Source organism: Plectropomus leopardus, chromosome 7 (assembly GCF_026936395.1).
Source record: "Plectropomus leopardus strain MGB_pleo_1.0 chromosome 7, ASM2693639v1, whole genome shotgun sequence".
Classification (NCBI taxonomy): domain Eukaryota; kingdom Metazoa; phylum Chordata; class Actinopteri; order Perciformes; family Serranidae; genus Plectropomus; species Plectropomus leopardus.
In genome coordinates this window covers 15,697,372-15,724,901 of record NC_142182.1, presented here as the reverse complement: position 1 = coordinate 15,724,901, position 27,530 = coordinate 15,697,372, and the positions used below count along the sequence as shown (strand labels likewise).

The 27,530-nt window shown below is 40.9% G+C and overlaps 2 protein-coding genes across 2 annotated transcripts; one reads left to right on the top strand and one right to left on the bottom strand.

Moving 5' to 3' along the window:
* Window positions 1–395: 395 nt before the first annotated feature.
* etfbkmt (electron transfer flavoprotein subunit beta lysine methyltransferase) lies at window positions 396–2,775 on the top strand. The gene is made up of 3 exons (XM_042496577.2): window positions 396–940; window positions 1,024–1,154; window positions 2,167–2,775. The coding sequence occupies exons 1-3, from the start codon at window positions 660–662 to the stop codon at window positions 2,514–2,516; spliced, it is 762 nt and encodes a 253-aa protein (XP_042352511.2). The 5' UTR covers window positions 396–659; the 3' UTR covers window positions 2,517–2,775.
* Window positions 2,776–9,646: 6,871 nt separating this feature from the next.
* LOC121950313 (uncharacterized) lies at window positions 9,647–22,339 on the bottom strand. Its single transcript, XM_042496263.2, has 4 exons — window positions 21,872–22,339; window positions 12,574–16,863; window positions 10,405–10,467; window positions 9,647–10,295 (listed from the first exon to the last, which is right to left on the bottom strand). Exons 2-4 carry the CDS (start codon window positions 16,820–16,822, stop codon window positions 10,180–10,182), a joined length of 4,428 nt encoding a protein of 1,475 aa, XP_042352197.2. The 5' UTR covers window positions 16,823–16,863; window positions 21,872–22,339; the 3' UTR covers window positions 9,647–10,179.
* Window positions 22,340–27,530: the final 5,191 nt, after the last annotated feature.

Below are 27,530 nucleotides of genomic sequence, written 5' to 3'. Positions count from 1 at the left end.
AATTTTAGTTTTTATTGTATTTTATAATTGTTGTTTTTTGTTTTGTTGTAATTTTGAGTTTTTGCAGGGTTTTGTGTGTTTGTTTTAAATTCATTATCCTACATTGGGTGTGTCTAATTTTAGTACTTAAACTACATTTTCCTGATTATACTGTTTATTTTTACCTAGGTAACATTTTCAATGCATGACTTTCACTTGTAAAGGTATTTTCACAGCATGGTATTAATACATTCACATCAGTAAAGTAAGCTCATGCCTATTCCATAACCGTATTTTTACACATTACATGTATTTGTAGGCCTATAGAAAAAGAAAAAAACTACCACTGTGTAGTATACAGTGTAGGAACCTTTATGAGCGGAACATACATGTCCCGTTTTCAGGAGGAACTTTTGTCCGACACTGTTTTGCATCCGTGTGGAAACCACGGTCTCAGTTGAACTTTTGGAGAATTTGACCACAGATACATGGATTTATCTGGTCCGTTTTATGAAATCTCTCTGTGCCGTGATCTTTAGAGGTGTTGCTCCTTCATGGCAACATCACGCGCTTGTTTGCTGCAGCGATCAACTTTAAAAGCCGCTATGAGGCTAATTAGCATCGACGCTAGCTGACGTTAGCCGAGCAGCTGGCTGCAGTTTGTCAGTAAGTTTCTGATCATGTTCGGACTTTTAACGCCACAAACTCGTTATGTTAAAGTCTTTATCAACGCGTTTAGACAAACAAACAGGTGTTTTTCAGTCAGTCGTCCGTCTGATGAGTATATCCGCAGATTTATTTCAGAGAACACGGAGATAACCGGGGAGCAGAGTCTGACCCCGGAGCTCCGGCTCAGACTGTTCACCCCAAACTGCAGATTTTGGAGAGAAAGACCAGAGCTCTGGCCCTTTGATGACCCATACTGGGCCATTTACTGGCCAGGAGGGCAGGCACTCTCAAGGTAATATTTTAGCCTCACAGTACAGGTTAAACAGGTTTATGTGTGTGAGCCACGGCTGTCATTGGTGCCCCTCCTCTGTGCAGGTTTCTCCTGGATCACCCTGCAGTGTGCCGGGGTGAGACAGTCCTGGATCTGGGGAGCGGCTGCGGAGCCTCAGCCATCGCTGCAAAACTGTGTGGTGCCGCTCATGTTGTTGCTAACGACATTGACGCTGGTATTCATTTATTTATGTTGACCTGTCATTTGCTGGTGATTGTTTCAATTTTATATCTTTTTTTTTTATCACTTTAGTTTTTATTTGGTTTTCAAAATGAAACAAGAATACACAGTCACATATCAAGTTACAAATGTCGACTGGCTTGTAAAACAATTCATTTTAAGAGTCAAACAGTTTCTGTTATTGTGCATTTGACACAAATTAACATTAACACATTTCAGCTGATTATTGTAAACCTAAAAGTGATGTTAATACCTAAAACTGAAAACGTTTTTGCCAGATACAAATCTTAAGCAAATGACCGTTCTAGTTACTGTGGTGTTATGCTTTGTCATTTCAGAGCAGCAGATTCGATTGACTGCAGTCAAGTGTTACGTTACACTCCCGGGCCCTTGTCCTGGTGTCTACACATCTACAGATTTGTCCTACTCATTTGTTAAATTTGTTTGTCACAACCTGGCTCTTAGGTTGGACAAAAAGAGGGAGATACACAGTATAAAGTAATCAAAGTAAGTGAAACAAATTGCACAAATAGGTAGGAGAAATCTGTAGTGTAAGGAGTGGATGTACTGTGAGCATGTCTCAACAAGGAGAGCTAAAGGCTGGTGTGGCGCTCTGACTGCTGCTTTTATGTGGTTGAGGCTCGGTGGGCCCAGGTGTGTCCCATGACACTTGATTGCAGTCAGTCAATCAAGTCTGCTGCCCTGAAATGAGAAAGCACAGCACCAGCAGAGGAAACAAGCAGAGGATCCAAACAGTACAACCGGCATTCTTTCACTGAGACTGTTTTACATTAAAATGTTGTGATAAATAAAATTCGATAAGGAACATATGCAATGTTTTCATTTTCTCTGCTATGTGAGAATTTGAGGCCAATATTAGGAAATCTATTTTATGTTGAGCGCTCTCAAAGTTGAAACTGTTATTAGCTATTGTAAAACAGTGTAATATGATAGACAGAGTCTGGTCAGCCGGCGCTGTAGAAAGTAAAGTATTGTTTGTGTTACAGTTGCAGCTGTTGCAACCCGCATGAACTGTGAGGTGAACGGTTTGGATCCACCTGTTTGTCTGACTGACAACCTGATTGGCTCACGACTGGAGGGCTTTGACCTCATCCTCCTGGGTGACATGTTCTACGACGAGGCCCTCGCCACCAGCCTTCACAGCTGGCTGGACCGCTGCATTAAAATGCACGGCACCAAAGTCCTGATCGGAGATCCAGGGAGAGCCCAGTTTGAGGATCACAGCATCCGACGAGTCCTGCATCAGCTGGCCCAGTTTGAGCTGCCCGAGTCTGTCAGAGAGGAGAACTATGGTCTGACCTGCAGCAGAGTTTGGTGCTACCGTCCCAAACTCTGAGGACCACAGAGGATCCTCTGTGCTCTCCTTTGATTGTATTTAATATGTCACGCGTGCTCACCTGCTAAGGACTGCATTAGGTGTTTAGTAATTGCTTTAAATGTATTTTCTAGACCAAAAACTGCCTTACCAAAAAATGCCTCCCGATAAGGTTTTAGGATACACGTAACAGTATGTCAGAGCAAATTCTGTATATGTGGAATTTCCTGTGATGTTGTTTTGTAAATGATAATAAAATGTACATACAGGATTGAATACATTTTCTGTAATTACTTTTTTTATGTATCGCACAGCGAGTGTCAAAGTAAATTATCCAAAGTCACTTTTTTTTTGTTTTTGGTATCCACATTTTTGGGGTAGAATCAGACAACAAAAAACAAGGTCTATGAAGTACATGTCTGCATGGAGCCCCCGTGTGTTCAAGATTAAATATATGAATATGCAAATATAAATCAAAGAACCTCAGAATTTAATTCTTATTTTTCTCCTTCATATTGACTCAGAAGTCATATAGTTTGTTTCTGGGTAGTTTTTGTGTGACACTAAACGGCTTTCTGCTGTTAGTGGTTTAACACAAATCTGATTGGATAATTTTCAGTGATGACTTCTCAAAGATGGAGGCACCGTTTGAAGCTTCAATCAGTTCACGTTTAATAAAAAATAAAAGTACACAGTTATGATTACAATTACAATGAATACCAGTACAAATGAACAAGTACAAATACAAAGATGAACTAAGACAAAGACGAACACTTGGGTCAGCTCAGACAGAGACTAAACGCAGACTAACTTACAGAATATAAAACTAAACATAGAAAGCTGGCTGATACACAGATCACATGGAAAGGCAATAGTATTTATACAATGCTGTGACGTTAGACGATCAGTATCAGTTACTAAAATGTCAGGGATTTAGACTTCTTATAAGGAATGAGGTGTGTGTGTTGCTAAATTTGCTGGCACTGGTTCAGCTCAGGTATCCATGGTCAAACATAACTTGCAGGCACTGAGACTTTGCCATATATAGGTATGTGCTTACTCGAGGTAGATGCATACTTCTGTGGTGTATTATGCTAAGTTTCTTAAAGGTCCTAATTTGGTCAGGCAAGGAGGCCTCGAGGTTAGTGGTCTAGGGATGTTTAGGCCTGGAAGACAAGTGTGTAGAATACTGGCGCCAGGCTAGAAGTAACATGGAATAAGGCTCCTTCCAAATAAGGAGATAATTGTGGGGTTTTGTGATTGATCACAGCAGGTGAAGAGTTGCTTTACGGACAAATGTATTGATGCCTGTACGTATATAAGAGACTTGCATGAGCTGAAAGAGAGAGATTCGCATTGGTCCTGAATCCTCTCCCAGGCAGACCATGGGGCCTGGTGGATGCTGAACTTTTCTGCAATAAATTGATTATTATGCAACCGAGTCGGTGTCCGTGGAGGTTTCTTCATCTTCCACACATCATTGCTACTTAAGAAACAACTACACTTCTAAACTACTAACACGAAAATTCATACTAACAAAAATCTTAACCCCTGCTCATAATTAACCATCTGCTCATCTGTAGGCAGGATTTGATCGCTGGCTCAGAGCCCTGAGGTATTAGGAACCGTCTCATCTGTAAGTGGAGCCACTGGGACTCGAGACTCTTCGGCAGTAATATTCTTAAAACTAACACAGTGAGAAATCTGCAGTCTGTAATCATCTCAGAAAACATTCTGAAAATAATTATGCTTCTGTTCCACTGGGGCAGTAAGATAAAATGTCATTACTTTTTTGTAATGACTTTTCATAACTGTTAGTCATTCCTGGTCTATTGATGTTGCCTCTATAGCTCAGAAAAAAACATCTTAACCCTTTGAAAGCCAGAGCAACATCACGTTTCTTCTTGTGCATACAGATGCCTTTCGCAAGTACTTAAACCTTTGAATCCTGAGCAAATTGGTTTGATTCATTTCCAAAACATGGAAAAAAGGCAAAAAGCAACTTGACGAGAAATGGCACATTGCGAGAATTAGTAGATTTAAAAAATGATTTTTCAAAACGCTAAGGAAAAATTGTTGAGAAAATAATATTTATTCGTATCATTATTATATATTTAAAATTCTCTTACAGAGTTGTTATAACTTAGAAGCCTTTTTTGTTGTTTCTGTTTGTTTTGTAGTTGTTTCTTAAGTAGCAATGATGTGTGGAAGATGAAGAAACTGCCGCGGACACCGACTCGGTTGCATAATAATCAATTTATTGCAGCAAGGTTCAGCATCCACCAGGCCCCATGGTCTGCCTGGGAGAGGATTCAGGACCAATGCGAATCTCTCCCTTTCAGCTCATGCAAGTCTCTTATATACGTACAGGCATCAATACATTTGTCCGTAAAGCAACTCTTCACCTGCTGTGATCAATCACAAAACCCCACAATTATCTCCTTATTTGGAAGGAGCCTTATTCCATGTTACTTCTAGCCTGGCGCCAGTATTCTACACACTTGTCTTCCAGGCCTAAACATCCCTAGACCTCTAACCTCGAGGCCTCCTTGCCTGACCAAAAAAGGAACTTTAAGAAACTGAGCATAATACACCACAGTTTTTTTAATAGTTTTCTTTCCTGCTAATTTTCAGGTAATGTCACATGGATCACAATGGAAGTCATAGTCATAGTCTAGTCAAAGTACAAGAAACCACATATGTCATTCAGGTCACAGTAATTCTAGGTGCTTTATCGAAGGCTGCTGCACTACGAGGAGCTTCCTCAGTTTTACCAGACTAATGGGGAGTTATCAACGTGCACATCCTGGCCAGAGAGGACTAATGGTTCAAAAGTGGTAGAAAGAAGCCATCTACATCAAACTCGAACAACCATCTTTCAACAGAGATGGCCTATAACATCACTTATAACCCACTCACATAAAGACTCTGAAAACCAGAGAGCACATATGACCTTGACAACCCCGTAAAGGGTCACACCCACAGGGTTAAAATCTTTTGACTCCTGGCTAGTGTTGGAGTATGTAAGTATGTAACCTAAATGTCTGTAACTGAACAATGATTCCAGCTAAAGTGTGACTATAATGCCAGGATAGGGTAAGATAGAGAACAAGTTTTATGTGACATGAGCCCTTAAGGCTCTGTCCGAGCAAGGCTAGTGTCATTGTTTCTTAAGTAGCAATGATGTGTAGACGATGAAGAAACCTCCGCTGACACTGACTTGGTTGCATAAGAATCAATTACAACAAAGTTCAGCATCCACCAGGCACCATGGTCTGCCTCGGAGAAGATTCAGGACCAATGCGAATCTCTCTCTCTTACAGCTCATGCATGTCTCTTATAGAGGTACAAGCATCTACACATTCATCAGTAAACATTCCTCACCTACTGTGATCAATCACAAAAAAAACCCAAAGGGCCACATTCCATGTCATTTAAGCCTGGCGCCAGTAATCCGGACATCTGACCCCAAGGCCTAACCATCCATCAACCTCTGACCTCAAGATAAGACCCATATAAACAAAGCATAATACACCTCACTAGAATTGTTATGTAACTGCAAGAATGCCGAAGTAAGAATGCTGAAACTGGCGTTAGAAGAACTGAAATGCTACTGTATTAGTCATTTAGGAGTGTCACGTCAAGGTCACCCGTATGCAGAGACAAAAGAGGAAGTATGTAATGTTTATGTGAGACAAGAAAGGTGTGTGTGTCTGGTTTCTGTAATTGTGTTTGACAGGACTTGCAGGAATGAAAAACAACTCCTAATAAGGGACTGTCCTTGAAGTTGACCAATCCAGAGACGATGCCACGCTGAAAGGGGAGCCAGATAATGAGGGGAACCAACCAGAAGACGATTCTACCTTCATTCACATTTCCTCATTGTAAATAGTATAAAATACTGGATCAGGGAAAGACAAGTTGTCAGAATGCAGGCTAAGAATTCTGAACATAGCACTCACCCTGGGAGGATGAGAGTTTTTCTACTTGCAGCAACCAAGAGGAAAACTCCTTCACTAGTCTGTTATAACCGAAGAAGCCGATCAGCTTGAGTTGAAACATCTTCGAGAAACTCAAGAAACTTCAGCTGCTTGCAACATAGCACCTAGAATTACAGTAGAAGTAGAAGTGGTAAAAAGAGTAAAAGTAGTAGAAGTAGAATAAGTAGTAAAAGAAGAAGCAAAAGAAGTAGAAGAGGAAGACATACTTTACTAATCCCCATGGGAAAATTAATTTATTTTCACTCTGCTGTCTTGTACATGTTACAGACACAGGCCTGGAATACATACACATGCACAAACATGACTGATAAACATGTATTAAACGGAGACGTCAAAGCAAGGGGGCTGCCCCTGGGCAGACTCCCCAAGCAGTTGGGGGTTCGGTGCCTTGCTCAAGGGCACCTCAGTAGTGCCCAAGAGGTGAACTGGCACCTCTCCAGCTACCAGTCCACATTTCATACTTGGTCCACATGTGAAACTTGAAAAGATTTTCTTAATGCAATTAAACCAGACTGTCATTCTAACTGTATCAGCTACACATTAAAATAATGCAGTACATGCTTGACAGTCAAATGTATGCCATCTCCCCCTTATGATCCACTGAGGCAACACACTTCTTTCAATGCTGGATGACTGTCTCTCTCTCTCGCTCTCCTCTACAACGCAGGAGCTCCTCTCCTCTCCTCTGTACCAGGCAGACATGACAACTGAGCAGCCCTTTGACAACAGACTGTCATAAAAAAGAATAATGAACTGACAGCTGCGGGTTAGTATTGTCGTCTGTACTGAGCCAGCAGCAGATGCGTACTTTCTTGTGTGTCTGAGACACTCAAGTCTCTCCACCACAACATGATATCAGCACTCATTTACACAGCTACACACCTGTCCTGCATCAGCTCCCTGCCTGTTCTTCTGCCTCATCACCTTATTACCCTCACCTGAGCTCCTCCGCCCTTCTTTCCACCTGCACTTCATCCCCTCGTCAGTCTAGTTTGTAGGTCTGGTTTGCAGTTCAGTCTTTGTTGGATCCTTGATTTGTTCGTCTGATGTAAAGAGTTAGCTGTTTGAAATTCTGTTACCTCAGTCTCCTGCATTTGGGTCCACCTGCTCTATATTACATGACACGATTTGCCACCCAGGGGGAACAGTCAAGCAATGTCGCTACACACACACATCACAGCAGCTGCACAGTGCAGATAAAAAATCATTGTACAACCAACACATGATTACAGAAGTTAAGCTCTTTAGGATATAGATAGATATTCAAACACAATTATTTTTCTTTACAAGCATCTATGCAACAGGTTTTCTCCGGCAGTTACTGAAAAAAATACATTTGAATTCAAATATGAAAACTGAATTATACTGATTATATTTTACCAGCTGCTGATGAAATATACAAGGACAATCCTCTGAGTGTGTGTGTGTGTGTGTGTGTGTGTGTGTGTGTGTGTGTGTGTGTGTGTGTGTGTGTGTGTGTGTGCGCCTTTGGGAAAATGTCCAGAAAACTATATTTATAATTTCATATTCATATTAATTTTACAGAAAAAAATAACAAAATATATATAATAAATTAACTAAAAAGGTTAGCACCTTTTAGGTATTTTTTTTTTTTGTTAGTTTTTGTTTTTTACTTTTTTCTTTTTTTTCTTTTTACGGTTAAGTTACTTAAATTAATCTACCGTTAAGTTAAGTTAATCTTTCTCCCCATGTTTTTTAAAAGAAATTAAACCAATTTGCTCAGGCTTTAATGGGTTAATAGCTGACGAACACCTCAGGATTTCACAGAGTTTAATGGAGGCTCGTTTGGGGAGTATCACAGTTAATACACAGAGTGTCACAAATGCCTCAGGTTGCATTTTACTAACTACTAACTGTTTCCATTTGGTCTCTGTGATCTCCGTCACAAAACTGAATTCCTGGAATGTGTGGGAGTTGACCATTATAAGATTGGTGCTGGCCTACCAAAGAGGTCATGTTAGAAATCTCCAGTATTAAAGGCTTCATCTCTGGCTGACACTAAAAAAGTAATAATATTATCATAATAATATCACAATAATCATCCATGCAGAATGGCTTTTTGACCACACAAGTCTTGTTAACAGTACAGTGAGTGGAGAGCATGAAGCTATGGTCATCATGCTACAGGCGTACACTGTAAAAATCATATTCTCAAGCATGAATAAACATTAAATGATCAGATAAAACAAAGTTAAGAAAACTAAATTTGGTTAAATTTATTCAAGAATCTTCAGCATAAGGGTGCATGCAAGGCATTGCGGAAGGCTTGACCGATATTAGTGAAATAAACACTTGATAAGATGCATAAATTTGCCCCCAAATGCAAAACAGGCTATTTTTGGCAAGCCATAACTATTTCTTATAATGTCACATAGGTCAAAAGGTTGAAATGTCTTTTGCAATGTGGGTGTTCATGTTGGTTATGCAGAGGAAAGCAACACAGGATGTTATGCAAAGTGCAATCAGTAGCATAAAGGTCACGCAGATGGTGCAGTAGATGAGATGGGATGCTGCAGTTGCAGCTGCTGTGGTAACTGACAATATTAGCAAGAGATGCAAACCACTGGAGCTGCAAACAAAGCTAATTTCAGAAAATATTATGAGTATATAATATTTAATAATCTGAGTTTAGTGAGGCCCCTTTCATATAGCTGGATCTCATGCCTGCTTGCTGCACTGCATTTAGGTCATGCAGGTACATTTGGAGGAATCAAGACTGGACCATCAAAGAGCTGCGATGTTGTGTTTTGTGACGTGGCAGCTGCATGACTAATTGCTTCCTGCTGGTAAGTTCGAAAATTCTGTCATGCACATAACAAGGTATATGTTGACAAAAACACATGAATCACCAGGGCCAACCGTTTAGGGTTTTTTTGGGGGTTTTTTTTCAGTTTGGAGCTTCATGCTTATTCACTAAGGTCAAGAAAGTCACAATGTGAGCTTTGTTTTCAGGCATCTCTCAAGGTCAAAGTCTGACTGTAGAGCTTCAGCCACACAACAGAGCCCTGTACAACTTGATTGTGTAGTACTCTGACAATCCAGTATGTGCCTGTATTTTTCCCAATGTACGCAAAAGAACAGATGAGTATAAAGGTGACACTCATGTCACATGAAGGTCAAACAGATGTATGCTGATAATGTATAGACCCTTTATTGAGTTTTACTGGCTCTTCATTCCAGTATGACAGATACATTCTTCTCAGTCAGTTGATTTCTCATAAATCAGTAATAAAGAAACAGTGACATTAAAAAAACATGATAACATTTCTTATAAAAATATATGTCCAAAATATATGTCTATGCAAAAATTGTAGAAAAATATGAAAATATAAACATGTAGCTGAAATATAAAATATGTCTAACAGTTACATTTATTCATAACATATTATTGAGACATTAGAAATTGTAACAGTAGTGGATAACATAAAGGGTTTGTAGGGAACCTTTTTGTGTAAACTTCTGAGGGCACATGTGACCTGTAAACAGTACTAACGTGTTGATAGACTGTCAAGAGCAAATTTATGCAACACTTGCACAACTTCCATTTACTCATTGAACTTACAGTATAACAACACAAAGACATCATTTTGGGAAGTAAATTTATCACATGCCCAGAGAGAAGACGAGTATAACCGATGCCAGTAAAACTTCTGTCCTTCATGTTACTCATCCATGGATGTCCGCCTCCTCTCCTTGAATTTCTTCTGATACTCATTGAAGATGCTGTAGGTCTTGACCAACGGACAATGCTTCTTCTCAGCATTTGAAAGCCATTTATCTAGGTGCAGTTAATTTATAATTAATACAAAAACAGTATCCACTGCATAAAAATAACAAAGAAATAAAAAATAAGAATCATTTATGTATGCTTTTGTTGTTTCTCTTACCCCTTGCATTCGTGACAGTTTTTTGGGGGCTATTGTCCTTTCCTTCAACAAGACACGGCTTGGCTGGGGAAAAATGAGCAAAAAAATATTTATTCAAAACAATAGTATCACAGAAATACATAATCGCTTAAATGATGGGGAGGATTCCCCTCTTTACATTTACAAACTTTCCCTGCATAAGTAAACTATCTGGGTTTGCTTATACAGAGAAAGCAGTGGAGTTTGGCTTTCAAACGTATTGTCTTATGTGGAATAATTCTGTGCTGAGTCTGTTCATGCATGACATGACCAGACAAATAAGCTGTTTTTTTCCACTCATCACAAATAGTTTATTTAACTGATATTTTAGGCCCTGCGTTACTGCAAGTGCATGCTTTCCTGTATGGCATTTCTCTTTTGATCTTGCATTTGCATTGACTGTCAGATCCCTGTTTAGCAAACTGTTGTAAGGAGACTAAAGCCTGGCAGGGAATCACACCTTAACCATCACAGGAACTCCACTTGTATCAGAATCTTAGCTGCCCCCCCTTTCGATATTTTGTCTTTCAATATTAACTTCAGTAACACTGAGGTGTAAAGTGTCATGTCATGTATAAGTCGTTATTCCATTCACTTCGTGCCTACCACAGACAACATATGCATGACACCAAAATTTGCACATCGATGTTTTTTTAAACAATGTGGCGGTAGATGTGGTAGCTCAGTTGCAAAGGAGAGTTTTATTGCGGTCTTTGACAGGATTAGACTAAAATAGCACTTTTTTCAAACACTCACTTATATTTTCTTTTGGAGATTCTGGGGTCTCTCCACCCTTTTCTGGAGACCCAGGAGTCTCGTCCTTCTCATGCTCTTATCTTTTGGCTTTGTTCCTAATAGTGTCAGGCTTTCACTGGTGTTCTAGGTAATTTCCACACCCTAACCCTATATCTTACATGACACCACTATTTCCAAGACTCTGTAGACTCTATTAACCCTGTATTTTTTAAAAATACTACAACTTAGTTTAATTATAGTATTGCACACAGGTTACAAACTGGTTATTTATACTGTTTGATGTTTCAAAATAAAGCATAATAGACCACACAGTAGATAAACACAAGATCAGAATTAAATTTACTTATGTGAAGATCATACTCAACTATTGAAAGGGTGTGTTTGTGTTTTTCACCTTTTCACCTCTCCTGTTTTTTCTCACCCAACATGTCTCAGGCACTTTTCAAGTTATTTCCTTTAAGGATGCAGCTGGTCCAGTTCTCATGCTCATTAAGTCATTAAAATCTCTTAATTTTATCACTACAGAGTTTGTTTGGTGTGTCTGTCCGACATCATGGACAGGCTGCAGAACAGGTAAAGAGGAGAATGGTGCGGGGAAAGAGGTCTGAGAAAACTTAACAGTGGTTTCTTCTCTTTATATATATCTCTTACTTATTGAGTCTCTCTTTCAAACTTGGTGCAGATTAATTTGGATCAATGTTTTAGCGCTAATTAGTAGTGGTGCGCCACTGCATCTCTGCAGCTAAGGAGCTGAAATTAGCACATTTACCCGTGTTATGCTCTCGTCAATGGCAGAGCAGATAAATACCTGTGACTACTGCAGAGTCATTTCACCCAGGTGTGAATGCTGATTGTGCACTTTCCCACCGCATTATAAAGCCAGACCTTAGCAGGCATTAGCAGATTTTTGTGCAACAGGAATGAGGCTTTAAATCTCTGCTCTTACATCTCTTTACATCAAAGAACTAGTGGCAACATAGAACAATTGAATATGCAAAACCGACCCCACCTATTCTGATGGTGCTGTATACAAGCCCAAATAATGCTTATAAAACCTGAATAATACCAGCACAGCTCATGTCTTAATTGTAAAATGCTAGATTCGGACTAAGGTCTAGTTCAGAACTTCCAAACACAATATGCTGTTTACAAGACCCATATCTTTTCTTTTTTTTTTCTAATCTGAGAAAATAATTCTGCGGATGTCATAGGGATGTCATCTAGTTTTTAGCTTTAAGCATTTGTTGCAAACTGGGGGCAGACATTTTAAAATATCTGGTGACTTTGCTGTATCGATTTTGACCATTCTTTCTTAGTCTCTCTCACAAGTCCCCCATTTTTGGAAGCGCAATACTAAAATTGTAGTGCATTTTTGATCTTAATATTATGATTTACCTGGACCAGGGTCACTGGTCTCCTCGCTCCCTTGGAATCCATCATTGAAGTTGAAGGTATTGGGCAGGACACTGAACTTCAGGACAATCTTGTTCTGGACAGGCGTAACATCATGTCTTCCATTTTCAGCCTGACTTTGCGTCTGATCAGCAGGCCGGAGAAGTGAAACAGTGTGTCTCTTCATTTCCCCCTCTCTACATTTGAGTCGGTTAGAGAGAGCCCTCCTCCTCTTCAGACTCAGGCACCTTCTCCTTTTAGAGGAAACTGGCTGCTCCTTAGTGTTGGTGGGCCAAACCATTTCAGCTTTCTTTGGACTTGCTCCAGATGAAGAGGCAAAAGTGCACATCCATTTTTTTCGTTTGCCTCTGGGCCCAACTTTACTTAGTGGTAAACTTTTTCTCCATTTTTCGTGAATTCTTTGTTTGACTGAATATGGGACAGTTTCAGTGGAGTTTATCTTCAAGGGACTGAGATTAACCTTGATAACTCTCGGAGGGCTTGGTACTGCATCAGACACAGATTCTGGAGACAAATAATTGTTCTTTCTGCTGCCAATTAAAACACACTTGTCTTGTGGTGTTGAGCCAAACAATAACAGTTCTACAGTTCTAGCCTTCGGGGCTGAATGTTCAGTCTTAAATGCAAAAGCCTTCCCACATTTTGGCATTGAATCCACATCATCGGGGATTTTGTATTTCTTTATTTTCTGAAAGATCGGAAAACATTTTAAATGACTGCTTGATCTCTTCCTCTTTGTTTGAACAGTTTCGTGTTCACCACTCTGGAGGACACCCGTTGCACTGATTTCAATTTGTTCTTTTGTTTCCGATGATGACTCTGCCATATTTGTAGATGTGAGATTAGCTCGTCCACAATGCTCTTCTGAGTCTGACATCTGGCTGGCAATGTCCCTGTCACTGCTGGAGAGGTCTTCAATTTCTTCGTCCCTTCTGTTTGAGGTGTATGACTGTGTACTTTCTGTAGATTTCAACTGATCTTGTACATGATCCACTTCAAGGTCTGACTGAATTCCAGTGTCACCTCTGGAGAATTCTTTGGTTTCTTTGTTGTCTGAACCGTTTGACTGGATACTTTCTGTCAATTTCACCTGAGCTTGTTGAGAATTATTTTCAAAGTCTGGCATCTTGTTGGGCATTTCATTTTCAAAGTTGAACAGATCATCTTTACTGTCATCTATGTGTATAGAGCTTGACTGGCCACTATCTATGATTCTCCAGGATATGTTCTTCGATTCTTTGTCAGAATGAGGTTTGTCTTCAGCTTCTGTTGAGTCAATTGTGTGACTGATTTCACTGTGTAACTTAGGCCACCAAAGTGTCCCAACTTGTTTGCCAATGTTCTCAGCCTTTGCTTGATTCATTTCTTCAGTGGCAGACTGGCGTTTGGTGTCAGAGCTGATCACACACAGTTTATCTTCCTTTTGTACTGCCATCTGTTTCTCATTAAGGGTCATGTCAGGAGTATTTTCATGCCTTTCACTGTGCTTGCACTGGCATTTTCTCAAAGAAGCTGCACTTGACCCCCAAATTAATTCCATATACTTTGCAATGCAGCAAATCGCATTGTCCAGTTTTGTGTCATTTGATGTGGCATCCATAACATTAGGTGGCTCACTCTCCTCATCCTCCAATGAGCAATTCATGTCTCTTTCTGGCTGATTGTCCACGGTCATACTTGGTGACAGCTTGCTTTGAACTTGCTCAAAAATAGCTCTGGCCTCTGCTAGAGGCAAAACTTGAATTTCAATGTTGCAATATGGGTCATTGGAATCAGCCCTCTCTATGTTATTTGGAGAGGCAGTTAGTTTTGACATGGTTTCAACAGCAGAGTCTTGATTTTCTTCATTTGGGTCACCAGGTTCAGGCTCTATTGGTGCCGGGATACTACTGTCTATCTCATCTTGATTGAGCCGGCTGTCGCTCTCAAACGTGTAAAGACGGTTCCTCAAAAACCATGGGAAGCCAAACTCTTTGTCAATGTCATCAAGCTGCTCATTGGTGTTCAACCATGATGATTTGTAAGGCAGCTCTGTAAAAACTTCATTATCTTTGAGGACATGGTAGCTCTTGAGTTGCTTTCTAAAGCTGTGCTTTAGTTCTGACAATATGACAGAGTCTGGTGTTACATGTTCCCTGCAGAATTTGTGAACATTATTTATCACATCCCTGTACATGCCTTTCTTGAACGCATCTAAATAGTTTTTCCAATTGTCAGCCCAAACCATGCTTCTTAATTTACTCATACAATCAAATTCTGGAAAATCTTTTAACTCCATCTGGGCTTTTTCAGCTTTCTGTATCAACACAGTTAATTCTTCAGAGGTCCATGAGGTTGTTGGAACAGAGCAAAGCTCAAAAACTCCCATTGGATCTGTTTGCGTTTCACCTTTGTCCTTATCACTGCTTTGGCTCACTGGCATTTCAGAGGCTACCGATTGTTGAGAAGTTTGTGCTACACACTGGTTTCCTTGCACATCAATAACCAGTTCAGATGCTGTGTCATTAATACAAGACTGTTTCTGCAGAAAGTCTTGAGGCTCAACTGAATGTCTGCTTGCAGGTTGAGTTGTTTTCTCTAAGCAAGAGTAAGATGCGTTTTCGGGTGAAACTAATAACTCCTTTGGGGTACTCAAAGATTCATCTGTTGCGGTGCCCTCAGACAGATGACTGGCCGTTTTGGAACAGGTATGCTCGTTGGCACCTGGAAAGCTCTCATGTGACAATGGTTGCACAACAGCAATAGCTCTTGTGCGACAGGGGGACGAGTGACTTGAGCTGTCATTTACCTTGACTGATGAAAGCATGTCAAGTATTTCAAACCTTTCACGACTGTGTGCCACAGATGAATGGGTCTCATTACTCTGTGGTGAAATGTTCTCAGGCAGCTGTTTAAGTTGAGATGCACCACTTAAAGATCCAACAAATTTTTCGGGAAAAGATGCATTGGATGTCTTTTTTTCGTTTCCTCTTCCATCAACTGTTGGTGTGACATTAAACACATTCTGTACCGAATTCTGCTGCTGCTGCCTAACTACACTGTGCTGTGTTGACATAACACTGTGGAGAGTTTTAGGCAAAACTTGTCCAGAATTGAGAGTTAAGGACTGAAAGGCATTTGAGTTATAACACTTTTGATTAGACTCAGTCATTGTGACCTTGCTGTTAAACTGCTTCCCTCCATAACGGGACCGAGTATACAGTGAAGAACAACCATCTGAGCCACCAGGGAACGACTTCTGTAGATCATCCACAATTTTTGCGATCATTGCAGTTTCATACTCCCTGTTACATACATTTGAACTAATGGTGGAGTTGACCCGTTGTCCATTGTTATGTATAGAGTATTGCTGACTGCTTGTGCTGGAAACGTGCACATTCTGTCCACTTGGTGATGAGTTTGTTGTAATGCTGCGGTTTCTGAAAGACTGAGAGCAAGCCATACTATAACTTGGTGGGGGGGTGGAGGGACTGAAGAAATGCTGACTGCCGTTTTGTTTGTGATTGTGGTTATGAGCAGTCTGTCTGTTGTGTGCAGCAGCAGGCACTAATGAGTTTTGGTATACCACATTTGCCTGTGGAGGTGAGGCAGCTGCCACAGTGTTTGCTGAAAAGGGATTTATTGACTCTCCATTCATATTGTAAAACAAGCTATTCGGATTCCTGCAGTGCTGGAGATCAGATACAACTTTGCCACCCTGTGTCCTTACTGATTGTTTCCCAGCAACCCTTACGAATTGGTTACAATGTGCTGATGTGTCTTGCTGACAGTACGTAGTGTTTGCTCTCATTGTGCTGGGTGGACAGTGGGTCGATGAATTCTGAGCAGGGATCTGATGAGAATCCTGCTGATATCCGCGAGTGACCGGCAAGCTAGGGTTTCCACTTTGTGTATTAGTAGATGACTGTTGTAGAATAGTAGTTAAAAATCTCAGAAGATGATCCTCCTCTCCAGCTGGCTGCTGAGAAGAAACTGCCCGATGAGGAACGGCTGAGTTCTGCAAATATGAAGGCTGTCTGTTAGAGTGAGCTCCATTGCCATAGGTACAAAAAGCACTTTTTGATAGCTGCACTCCTGTGTTTGCTGTTGTGTACTGGCTTGAGTTATTTGTAGTCTCAGCTTGCCAATTCCTCATTGTGTATTGGGTAAACTGAGCAGCAGCCTGTGAGGATTGTGAAGGTGGTGGTCCACCCTGTGGGTACTGTCCATTTGTCCATGCACAAGACTGCATTATTGTTTCTGTTGATGTAGCAGGTTGAAGAGGCAACTTTCCTGAAGAAAAAAAACAACACAAAAATATTACCAGTTGTAAAACAGCAGTGGCAAAATGTTTAGTACACAACATTAAAGCCATGACGCACCAAGCCGACAGAAAGCACCGTTGGCCTTTGTCGACCCTCGTCAGCATTTTTTGTCCAATTCAGCATGGTGAAATCACAATTGGAAATAAAATGTAAACAGCGGCTTGTCTTTATGCAACTTTTTGGCCAAGAAACAGGGACATGAGGGCAACACAGCAGGGAGATTTCAACGCTGCTAGTTCTCGGATATCAGCTTGGTGTGTCACAGCCTTACAATAATAATAATAATAATAATAATAAATACATATTCTTTCAATAATGTCTGCCTTTTTCAGTACCACATTCAGTGTTCCCAAAGATTTTCATGGACAGAATCTCAAAACTTTTCCATGACTTTTCAAGAATTCGTATTTTTTTTCTTGCCCCACTTGCTGGGCTTTTTTTTTTCCATCATATCAGATTCCATCTCTACTCAAACATTATTTCATCTAGTGGGTATACATGAGGAGAGAAGAAGCACGGGGAGAAAATGAAGAAATTTACATTGACTTTTAGAACCATGGTTTGTCGACAGCTTCTGAAAAATACATTTGCCGTTATGTGGAAGGTTATCCATGGAAAATTTCTGGAACAATATCATTATACACAACAGATTTCTGTGACTTTTCCAAAAGATTTGACACTTTTCACTAATTCCATGACTTTTGCACCTTTTCTATGAACGTGAGAACCCTGTGCATTCCTTCAAAAGGTCATGAGGTCACACCCCTCCCCCAAACATTAACCCCCACAGGAATGCATATTTCTGACACACAAAAGAGTGGGTTTAACCCTGATCAATATTTTTACCTTATTCTTGTCATTTACTTCACCAACACATCAATCAGAAAATTACATCAGTCAAAGATGTGAGAGAAATTTCTTCCAACAATATGAGAATTGCTAGCTCTCTGAAGAAAATACAACCACGTTGTGAAGAGTCAAAACCTTTAATGCAGGAGCTCATGGAGACAAGACACACAGTAGTTCTCTCCCGATAGTGTGGCTTAGATTGACTTATATACCCAGTCATCTTCCATTACCACCACAAGGAACAAGATCTTAGTGAATATTCCAGATAAACAATAAAACAATTAACTGATAGAAAAAACAGCACTCCTTTAGGGCAAACAGAAAACCAAAAAAGTGATAAAGACCACCAGGTGGGAACACATCAAAAGGACAATCACCCCACCATAAAATCTCACAGACAGCATACAGCTGCTCCTATCACACAGATCAAACTTGCCTAAATATCTCTCACAAAGATAAGAGTAGCAGTTACCTATTTACCTTTTTTTTAAAAATATAAAACAGTCCAATGTTTTAGGTTTTAAAAAGACTAATAAAAATAAACCCATTAAATTACAGGAGCTGTCTACACTGTCAGCATGTTGGACCATATACAAAGGGGATGCATGCGTAATGTCACAAGCAGCATTTACACAGCCTGTTCAAGGTGGATATCATGCCATAATGCTGCCTCACTGTTCTGAATACAGGGTAGGATTGCGAAAAGGGAGAGCGGAGTGGTCCCACCTGTGAGCGGGGACGAGAGTTAGCAACAACGCAATAACAAGCCATGTATAAAATGTAAAGCTGGAAAAACCTGACCATGGGTGGCACAAGGGTGATGTTTTGATGACGTGTCTACATGTGCAGATTTGAAAGATTATAAAAGCAGCTGTCAGCATAGAGGTTAACTGAAAAAAAAAACATAAGTTGTAAATGTCCGCAAACTGGGAAAATAACAAGATCCTGGAGCTCCTTACTCCGAGCAGAGGACGAGATCAGCGGCCATATAACAGAGAAGCAAAATGATTGCCGTGACTCAGTGTTTAATCACAAACTGGAGCTGAATGATGCCTTATTGTTTGGCTCTGTGTAATTATGAAAGGGCGGGATGAAGAAGGGACTTCATTGCGACCCTACAGAGCAATCTCTGTGTAAAACCGGCTGATTAAAACAGTGCAATAAAGATTCAAAAAGAAACAGAAAGTCTTAGTGATGTGAAGCAGACAACCCCTGTTTTAAAATAGGAGACGGCTTGCTTATGGTTTCAGGTTTTTGGCGGGATTCCGCTAGTAAAAAGACTGAAGCCTAAATCACTTCTACAATTCTACAATTTCATTTAGCAGACGCTTTTATCCAAAGCGACGTACAACACAAAACCCTTAGCAAGTGCAAAAAGTGCTTCAGGTGTGATTGGTCACAGGTATTGCCGTCTAGTGGCAGAAGAAGTGCCGCACATGAGTTTACAACATGTCCTGCCTCTGTCATCTCAGCAGGGGGGAAGAGGACAGGAGAGGGGAGAACATGTGTTTGTTTGTCAGTGTTTGTGTGGACTGAGACAACGAAGAGAGAGACAGAGGATAAAATTTCAGAATAAAGATCATCATTAATCTTGTGGGCCCGTCTCAAATTCTTGGTAGGAATGTGTCTCCAGTCCTGTACACGACCCCCTTATCTCTCATGGCATCTTGAGCAGAAAAGCGTTGTTGGAGTATGTAAGTATATGATTCAGTGCTCATGTTCACCCCCTAAAAAGATGAAACACAGTGTTCAAATAGGATAAGTTAGAAGACAAACTCCTGCATAATTAGTGTCCTTGAATATGTTGACTGAGAAAGGGAATGATAATATAACCTTGAGTGTCAGATGTGAAACTGGGAGTATGATGTGAAGAGAACATGGCATGACGTGAGGAATGGATCGAAGAGTGCCGATGTCTGGTTTCTATGATTTTGTTCAACAGGACATGCAGAAGAGAAAAAACAACTCCTAATAAGGGACTGTCATTGAAGTTGACCAAACCAGAGACGATGCCACGCTGAAAGGGGAGCCAGAAAATGAGGGGAACCAACCAGAAGACGATTCTACCTTCATTCACATTTCCTCATTGTAAATAGTATAAAATACTGGATCAGGGAAAGACAGGTTGTCAGAATGCAGGCTGACTCGCTGATGTTATCGGCTAGGGAGAGGCATTTCTGATCCAGAGCTCTGTAACTGCTCATTGCTTGCTTGAGAAGATTGACTACAAGGTTTAAATTCAAAAATCTTAATTCTGTGTGGACATTCAGTTATTAACTGTTTATTGAGTTGCTTTTAAGAATTCTGAACATAGCGCTCACCCTGGGAGGGTGAGAGTTTTTCTACTTGCAGCAACCAAGAGGAAAACTCCTTCAGCGTCTAAGGCTGACAATTTTAGTGGCTAAAAAGCGGAACCTGTTTGGAGATGTTAACTGGGGCGTCTCAACAAAGTTAATTCATCACCCTCTGTTAACTCCTCTGGGATCATAAAACAGTTTCTCCCAACGTGTCCCCCATTTGTGCAGGGGACAAAAGTTGAGCTCTGGAGATCCTCAGAGGGAAAATGTAAAGACCACGCCAGGGCAATCCACTACAGATACGTGCATAATTTTCAGTCACCTGTACCTGTTCACTGAGACATATATTTGTGAAAACTGTGTCCATGACACTGCTTTGTTCTATCCAAAAACAGCATTGAATCTCACTGTCATTTTTTCATTTTCATTTTTATCAGTAGTATTGAGCAATGTATTGCAATTGGGTTCCCATTTTCATTGTTCTCCTGCACCCTAACAATCAACACATGCAGGCTTCAAGCTACACTAAACATATAAAAATTCAGCAAGCTTTTTCTATTTAGGGGTGATGTTTAGACTTTTACCCTTACGTTGTATATTTTGGTTTCACAGCAACCACTCTTAGATTACATTTCAATGCATTTCACTGCTAGCAAGCACATGAGCATTTCACACAACTATTCCACAACAAAGCCTATGGTGATTTTATCTGATTTTTCAAAGACTTGAAGAAAATCAGTTCCTGGAGTGTAGCCTGCTAGCATTCCTCTGAATATCATGCTGAATATGAGCTGTATTTTGGACATCATTTGGCTTTCAATCCAGTTATTTGACTAAAATAAAAAGCCCATCACTTATCTTTATGTACCACTTTTATTATTTAAGTTTGTTATTAAAACTGGCCCCCAAAAACATGCTCTCTATATAAGAAAAAAATCGCCCAAAATTTTCAGATTTACTAAAATGTAATTATTTTTTTAAATCTATACATGCCTTCTAAACATGTTTTCTTTAAAAATCTGTGGTTAAATAAATCAAAAATATGGTTATAAATGTATATGCCCCCTTAGACAAAAGCTCTTAAAAAAGTTTCCATACCTAATGGGCATACATGATGGAAGAAATAAAACACGGGGAGAAAATGACAACAAAGAAAATGATAAAGAAACTTTCATGATAAACAAATAGCCTAAACAAAAACATAACAGCTGAAACATTGTAACATACCGACGCATATTACAGCTCAGTAAGATCGTCAGCAATAGAGACTAAATTCATCATTATGTTACATTAATGTAACTTAACTCCACACATTTCCATGATTCACCACAACTTGCAGTGATATTCACTAGTACCACGGCTTTCCCAGTCCTAAACAAAAGTGACTGTGAAAGTAGAGTCCCTAACAAAGTTATGAGTTTAATGAACACTTTTCATGTTGGGGACATTGTGCTCATAACTTAAATTCAACATTATAAGTTGTGAATTGGTTGAGTGACTGACAAGCATGAATTTATAGGCAATGAAGTTTGTGATAAATGATCGATTTATTTTTTTCAACTGCATCAGCTGCTTCCGTGGAAAAACTAAAGTTACCGTCACAGCCCTTTAAGAGTAGTTTATTATAATGTGCTACCGTTACCTTAATTCACGTAACCGCTAACGTTATGTCCGTCAAGATAAAGCTGCGGCAAAACTGATATCAGCGACTCACCGCAATGCACATATGTCCACACTTCACACACGTAGATGGGCTATCTTGCCATGTGGTGGCCGTGGACACCGCCCATAAACAACTTTACAAAACACTTTGGCTGCGTGCTGACTTACTTTTAATCCGTGGCCCAGCTTCAACGGTGCGTTCCGTGCGGTAAATATTAGTCCTTCTCTTTCCCTTTTGACGTCCATTCCTCAGAAATACATCTGTTGTGAATTACCGTCAACCAGTATGTGGAGCATTGTCGGATGTAGCTGCGACTGACAACACATACCTACACCCTCCTCAAAGAAAAACCCCACCTCAGTCACGCGGAGCAAGTGTGTGACGCCACATGCTGGAGGAGGACCCATACTCGTGCACAACTTCCTTATAATACATCCATGGCACAAAGTAGATCCATGGCACCAAAGCGCCAGAGCTGCACTTGGAAAAAAAAAACATATAGTTTATAGAGTGGTGAAGGGATGACGTATTTTTGTAGGCCAACCAGTGAGTTGGCTTCGCACTGGTTCCCTCGTCCAAAAAAACTGAGTTCCAATACCTATACTATTTAGTATGCCAGAAAAAGATTTAGTATGTCCCATTACGAAATATGTAAAAGGCAGTATGCCAGCATGCTTTTCTGGTTGTTCTTACCCACAATCCTCTGCGCAGCTGCAGATTCGTCACATCTTGACAGCTGGTTAACAGCTGACAGAAGCCACAATGATGAATGACAAGTGACTAATGACCAGTCACATGGTAACAATTGCAATACATATTGTTTAAGTGAACAAGAAAAATCATACAGATAACCACCAACAAAAATAAATGAACATAACAATGATAGAGAAATGCATATGTAGTCTAATAAAATGAAAATATATTGTTACAATCCATAATTGTATGCAGTTATAACTTAAACGTTGTTAAGTAACAATAGCAGAGCTCTCTGGGTTAACGTCCATCTGTTGAGTTTGGCAAATGGTGATTTGTTTTCTCCATGGTTTTAGGAGAAAGAGGATCAAGGTTCAGAGTGCAGTATTATGAAGAAGTAGTATGTATTGATTATGTGCAAACTACATGCAACAGTTCATACTTTGCAAGGGCAGCCATAGTACCAACTAAAAGTAAAAAGAGAAAGTATGCGTTTCGGAATGCAACCCTTATGGGACTTTGACTGGGATTTGCAATTATCACAAAAATAAACTCTCTGACGAACACAAGTTTATGAGATTTACACTGTACACAAACTACATCACGATCACAGGACTTAAACATCACAACTACAAACACTGTAAAAACAGGTTAAAACATGATCGAAAAATTTTATAAACAGATAAAAGTTAGAATGCAACTCTGTAAAGCTGTAAAGGTGGACAAGTGGGATTAATGAGTTTCTGTGTCTGGTGTAATGACGTCTGATGTCCCCGACAAACTGTAGTCTTATTTAGCCATTTGTTAGTAACCGACGAGTTAAGTTAAGAAACTGGGTTTAACCGGATGTATTTTATGTTCCAGAACAAGATGTCTCAATATATTGAGGTGTATTATGCTCTGTTTTATATGGTTCTTATTTCAGTCAGGCGAGGAGACCTCGTGGTCAGAGGTCTAGGGATGGTTAGGCCTGGGAGCCATGTGCAGAATACTGGTGCCAGGCTTAAACAACATGGAATGCGGCTCCTTGTGGGGTCTTGTGATTGATCACAGCAGGTGAGGAGTTGCTTTACTGAAGAAGGTATAGATGCCTGTACCTATATAAGAGACATGCATGAATTGTAAGAGAGAGAGATTCGCATTGATCCTGAATCCTCTCCCAGGCAGCCCATGGTGCCTGGTGGATGCTGAACTTCGTTGTAATAAATTGATTCTTATGCAACCAAGTCGGTGTCAGCGGAGGTTTCTTCATCATCTCCACATCATTGCTACTTAAGAAACAACGACAATATTTAGCCTGTGTTAACCACAGAACTTTTACCGAAAACCCATTCAAAAAACCCATAGACTTTAAGACGAGGGAACTGGAAGTGCTAAAAGGCTAATGGACTTCTGCGTTTTAGGACTCATTACTTCACCATTATCATTATAATAGTTTTAAAACAGTACATTCAGTGGTCAATACAAGAATTTACAAATAAAAATAATGAAGTAGGTGCAAACCAGACAGACTAAAATAAAATAGAAAAGTATGAACACACACAGAGGTTTACCTAATTAGTTATATAATAAATTTGTCAGATTTACATAAATTAATAGTTTTGATTACTTTTTCATGTTAGATATCATTTGAAGATGTATCTAGATTAATTAAATTAGCTTAACTTCCAAGCCTTGTAATGGGAGTTCGCATTTCTCATCATCATCTCTCTCTCCTAATCATATCATCATGAGTAGCACTGTCTGTTTGATCACATTGTTTGCGTCTTTTGACGAACACTACGTGTTAATCTTTTGGTGTTCTCTCTTTACAGTGCATGACGATGTACACTGTGTGATGAACCATGTCATTGTTTGTCTTTGTCCTGCTGGAAGGACAAAGTGTAACCAGGTCAAGATAATGAACTTTATTTTTTTCTTGCATCTCCTGTAATGGACTGCCTTGGCATGGTCTATGACTCACCCATTAAAAGGAAAAACACTGACCAAAGTCTTTGGTAGCATGGCCTTAGTGTTGACTGCACGGCTCAAACATGCACAGCAACTGCTTGAACAATCAGCAGGTAAGCTGAAATCACGTATACAACAAACTGCACAACTGCAGAGGGGATCAACGCTCCTCCAAAGGTAACTTGAAGCACCCCAACGAGCTTCAGCAGAAGCAGAGGCACATGTAGATGACTTGAGGGCTCAGCATGACACATCAGAGGAAAAAATTGAAAGATGAGATTCAAGAGCTGGAACTGTCACTCCACAAAAAGGAACGGGAGCTAGCTAAGACACAACATCAGCTCGAAAAGGTAAGTCAAGCCTGTGATGAGTCAAACCACCTGCTCCAGTGTGCAATAGAGCACATGGAAGACCTCAAAGCTCAAAACAGGGCCTACTGTTTGCACTCTGAAGCTGACAAAAGGGAGATGCAGCTCATGCAGCAGCTACCAAAGACGAGGATGTGGTTAAGCAGAGAACTGCAGTATTCTCTTGCGATAGGTCGGAACCGAGAGACAAATCTTGATGAAGCTTTGCAGGAAGATAAGAAAGACAAGCTACTCAACAAGGTAGGGCAAGAAGGCTCCCCTTCGCTATTCTTCTCCCCTGTCCAACTAGACCCTCTTTTGGCCAACAGGGCTCCACCTGATTTGCCTAGAGTGGCTTCCTCCCTTGTCAGGAGTAACTCCGCCTCCACAATCTTACCTGCCTCCAAACTGGCAAACCTCTTTTGAGTCTTTCTGATCAAGACCTAGATTAGATTGCTCAAAACATACCACACTTTGAACCTTGTCCTGGTGGCTCCCATGATACCACAACTTACTTGAATGACTTCTACTTGCAAAAATTCCCCAACACTACGATCGACGACAGGCTGTACCTAATCAGGGTGACCTCCAGTCGCGACGTCAGCAAATTCATTGAGCGGCCACCCTTCCCGGTTAGAGCTGCCTATAGGTTGCTCTGTGACACCTTAGAAAAGGAATTTTCGGATCCACTAGTGCAGACTGGCCTGGCCACTGCCATTGCAGTTAAGCAGGGGAGGCAAGAATCTCCCCAACAATACTATTATCGCCTCCTTCAGGCATACTTTGGTACCTGAAACAAACCTGTGATGGAGGAGGACATGAACTTCAAAACCCTCTTTGTCCAGAACCTCTATCCAAATACTAGTAACCAACTAGGTGTCTTGGCGAACCCGTGCACTGCAACCATCCAGCAACTACGCAGCCTTGCTGTGCTGGGATTTGCAAGACAAAGGCAATCACATGCTAAACAGGCAGAGTCTGCTACTATCTTGAGTATAGACAGTGACTCTTTGGAGCTGGAGGATGCTCCCAGTGGTGGAGAGCATAACGCAGCTGCACGCCCTCTCCAAACTAATCAGTCCTCTAAGGAACAGGAACGGACTCTGATCCAACAAACTGATAGAAGTCAGAGAAACTGACATAAATTTTGGGACCAGTTCCCTCGGCATCAGCAGAGGTCAAACCGTCAGAAATCCACAAAGGGCGACAACAAAGAAACCTCCCAATGGAAGAGTAACAACACAGGAGGTAAGTTTAAAACATCTCAGTTTAGTCCAGAAGATCTTATAGCCATCCTGCATCTTATCAACGAGAGGCACAGACTCTGGGCACAGGTTCATCAACCTCTGCCAATTCTTTATCCCAAAAATACAGACCACCTGCCTGTGTGGAAACGCAACGGTTTCATCAACTCAGATAGAAGACCGCTTAAAAACAAGAAGATGTTTACAGTCTGCGATCACCTGGTGGACACCCGCGACTTGCATGTCTACTGGAATAAGGTCAGAGGTCGCTCTCACACTCCCAGTCAGGACAAAGAGTTCAACGACCAAACTGGCACTTTGGCCAAATAGGCTGCTCTCGATGATTCACTTTGGCACTTCGACCCAGACTTTCTCCCCAGCCCATCCTCCCCGACTGTGTGTGTCGTCGCTTCAGCTCCAGCCGCCGCCTAGCTTATGGCTGCTTTTTCAGGCCCTGGTCCTCCCTCGGTCACCCCTGCTATCTCAGCTTCTGACCTTATCTCCCTCCAATGTCTTGATCCAGCTATTCACGTGCTTGTCCTCTGGCTCTCCACTGCCTCAGACAATGATGCCTCTGCCGCCGATTTCAATTTCATTCCTGGCTTGGCATCTTTGTTCTGTGTTCATTCTTCTCTGCGCCTCGTCACAGGCCTTCTTGTGTATGTCTCTGACGACCTCACTTCGCCTGCGCTTGTGGGTCCTCAGAACCACAGGGGGGTGATGTTGATGCATGCCCATGACTCTCCGTGCACAGGCCAAAAACAAATCAAAGCCACACTCAGAGTGCTTGTCCAGCTGACCTATTTGCCACACATGCAAAAAGACGTAGCCAACAACATCAAAGGCTGCTTGGTCTGCTGCCAGTTCCAACTGTCAAACCTGCACCACAGAGCGCCCTTGCAACAAAGAGACATCTCCTCTCCCACTACAGACCTTCAAATTGACTGGGGTGCTCTGCCAAGTCAGGTCAATTCAGACAGAGGAACACATTTCACAGCTGATGTTATGCAACATCTATGGCAGTTACTGGGTTTGAAAGCCAACTTACACATTTGCTACCACCCCCAGGCTTCTGGCTGGGTGGAATGGACAAAGCAAACAGTTGTCAACACATTGAAGAAGTATGTGTCTGAAGCTCACAAAAACTACAAAGACCAAAAAGCATCCCACAGTGAACTCCAAGTGGGGGACAAAGTGTGGTACTACACTCTCGTCCAGCCAATTGGAAAGGTCCACCAAGGCCCTGGAAGAGTTACACACAAGTTCCTTCCTCATTGGGCTGATCCTTATTTGATCGCAGACAAACTCTCCAGGTGGTATACCAAATCAAGGATACCAACGGACAGGGAAAAATTAAATGGGTTTATCCCAATCAGATCAAACCACACAAATGTCCCATGGGACTTGAAGGACATAGCAGCATCCCAGTACAGTCCTAAGAAAAGCAGACTTCTATAGGTGTCTGTTAGCAAAAACAGATGGAGTTTTTCTTGTTCTGTAAGGTCAATTGTTGCAGATATTGTGAGAGTCTGGTATTTCTTCAATACCTTTCCATCATCTACTGTCTGAAATCATTCAGCACCCACAGGTGA

What these genes read in the sequence shown, in the direction of transcription:
- etfbkmt (XM_042496577.2), top strand. Translation starts at nt 660, where the DNA reads ATGTTCGGACTTTTAACGCCACAAACTCGTTATGTTAAAGTCTTTATC. An exon ending in GGAGGGCAGGCACTCTCAAG is followed by an intron (nt 941 to 1,023) that starts GTAATATTTTAG and finishes TCCTCTGTGCAG; the next exon opens with GTTTCTCCTGGATCACCCTG. An exon ending in TGCTAACGACATTGACGCTG is followed by an intron (nt 1,155 to 2,166) that starts GTATTCATTTAT and finishes TTTGTGTTACAG; the next exon opens with TTGCAGCTGTTGCAACCCGC.
- LOC121950313 (XM_042496263.2), bottom strand. Translation starts at nt 16,822, where the DNA reads ATGCAGTCTTGTGCATGGACAAATGGACAGTACCCACAGGGTGGACCA. An exon ending in GACCAGTGACCCTGGTCCAG is followed by an intron (nt 10,468 to 12,573) that starts GTAAATCATAAT and finishes ATTTTTCCCCAG; the next exon opens with CCAAGCCGTGTCTTGTTGAA. An exon ending in AACTGTCACGAATGCAAGGG is followed by an intron (nt 10,296 to 10,404) that starts GTAAGAGAAACA and finishes AACTGCACCTAG; the next exon opens with ATAAATGGCTTTCAAATGCT.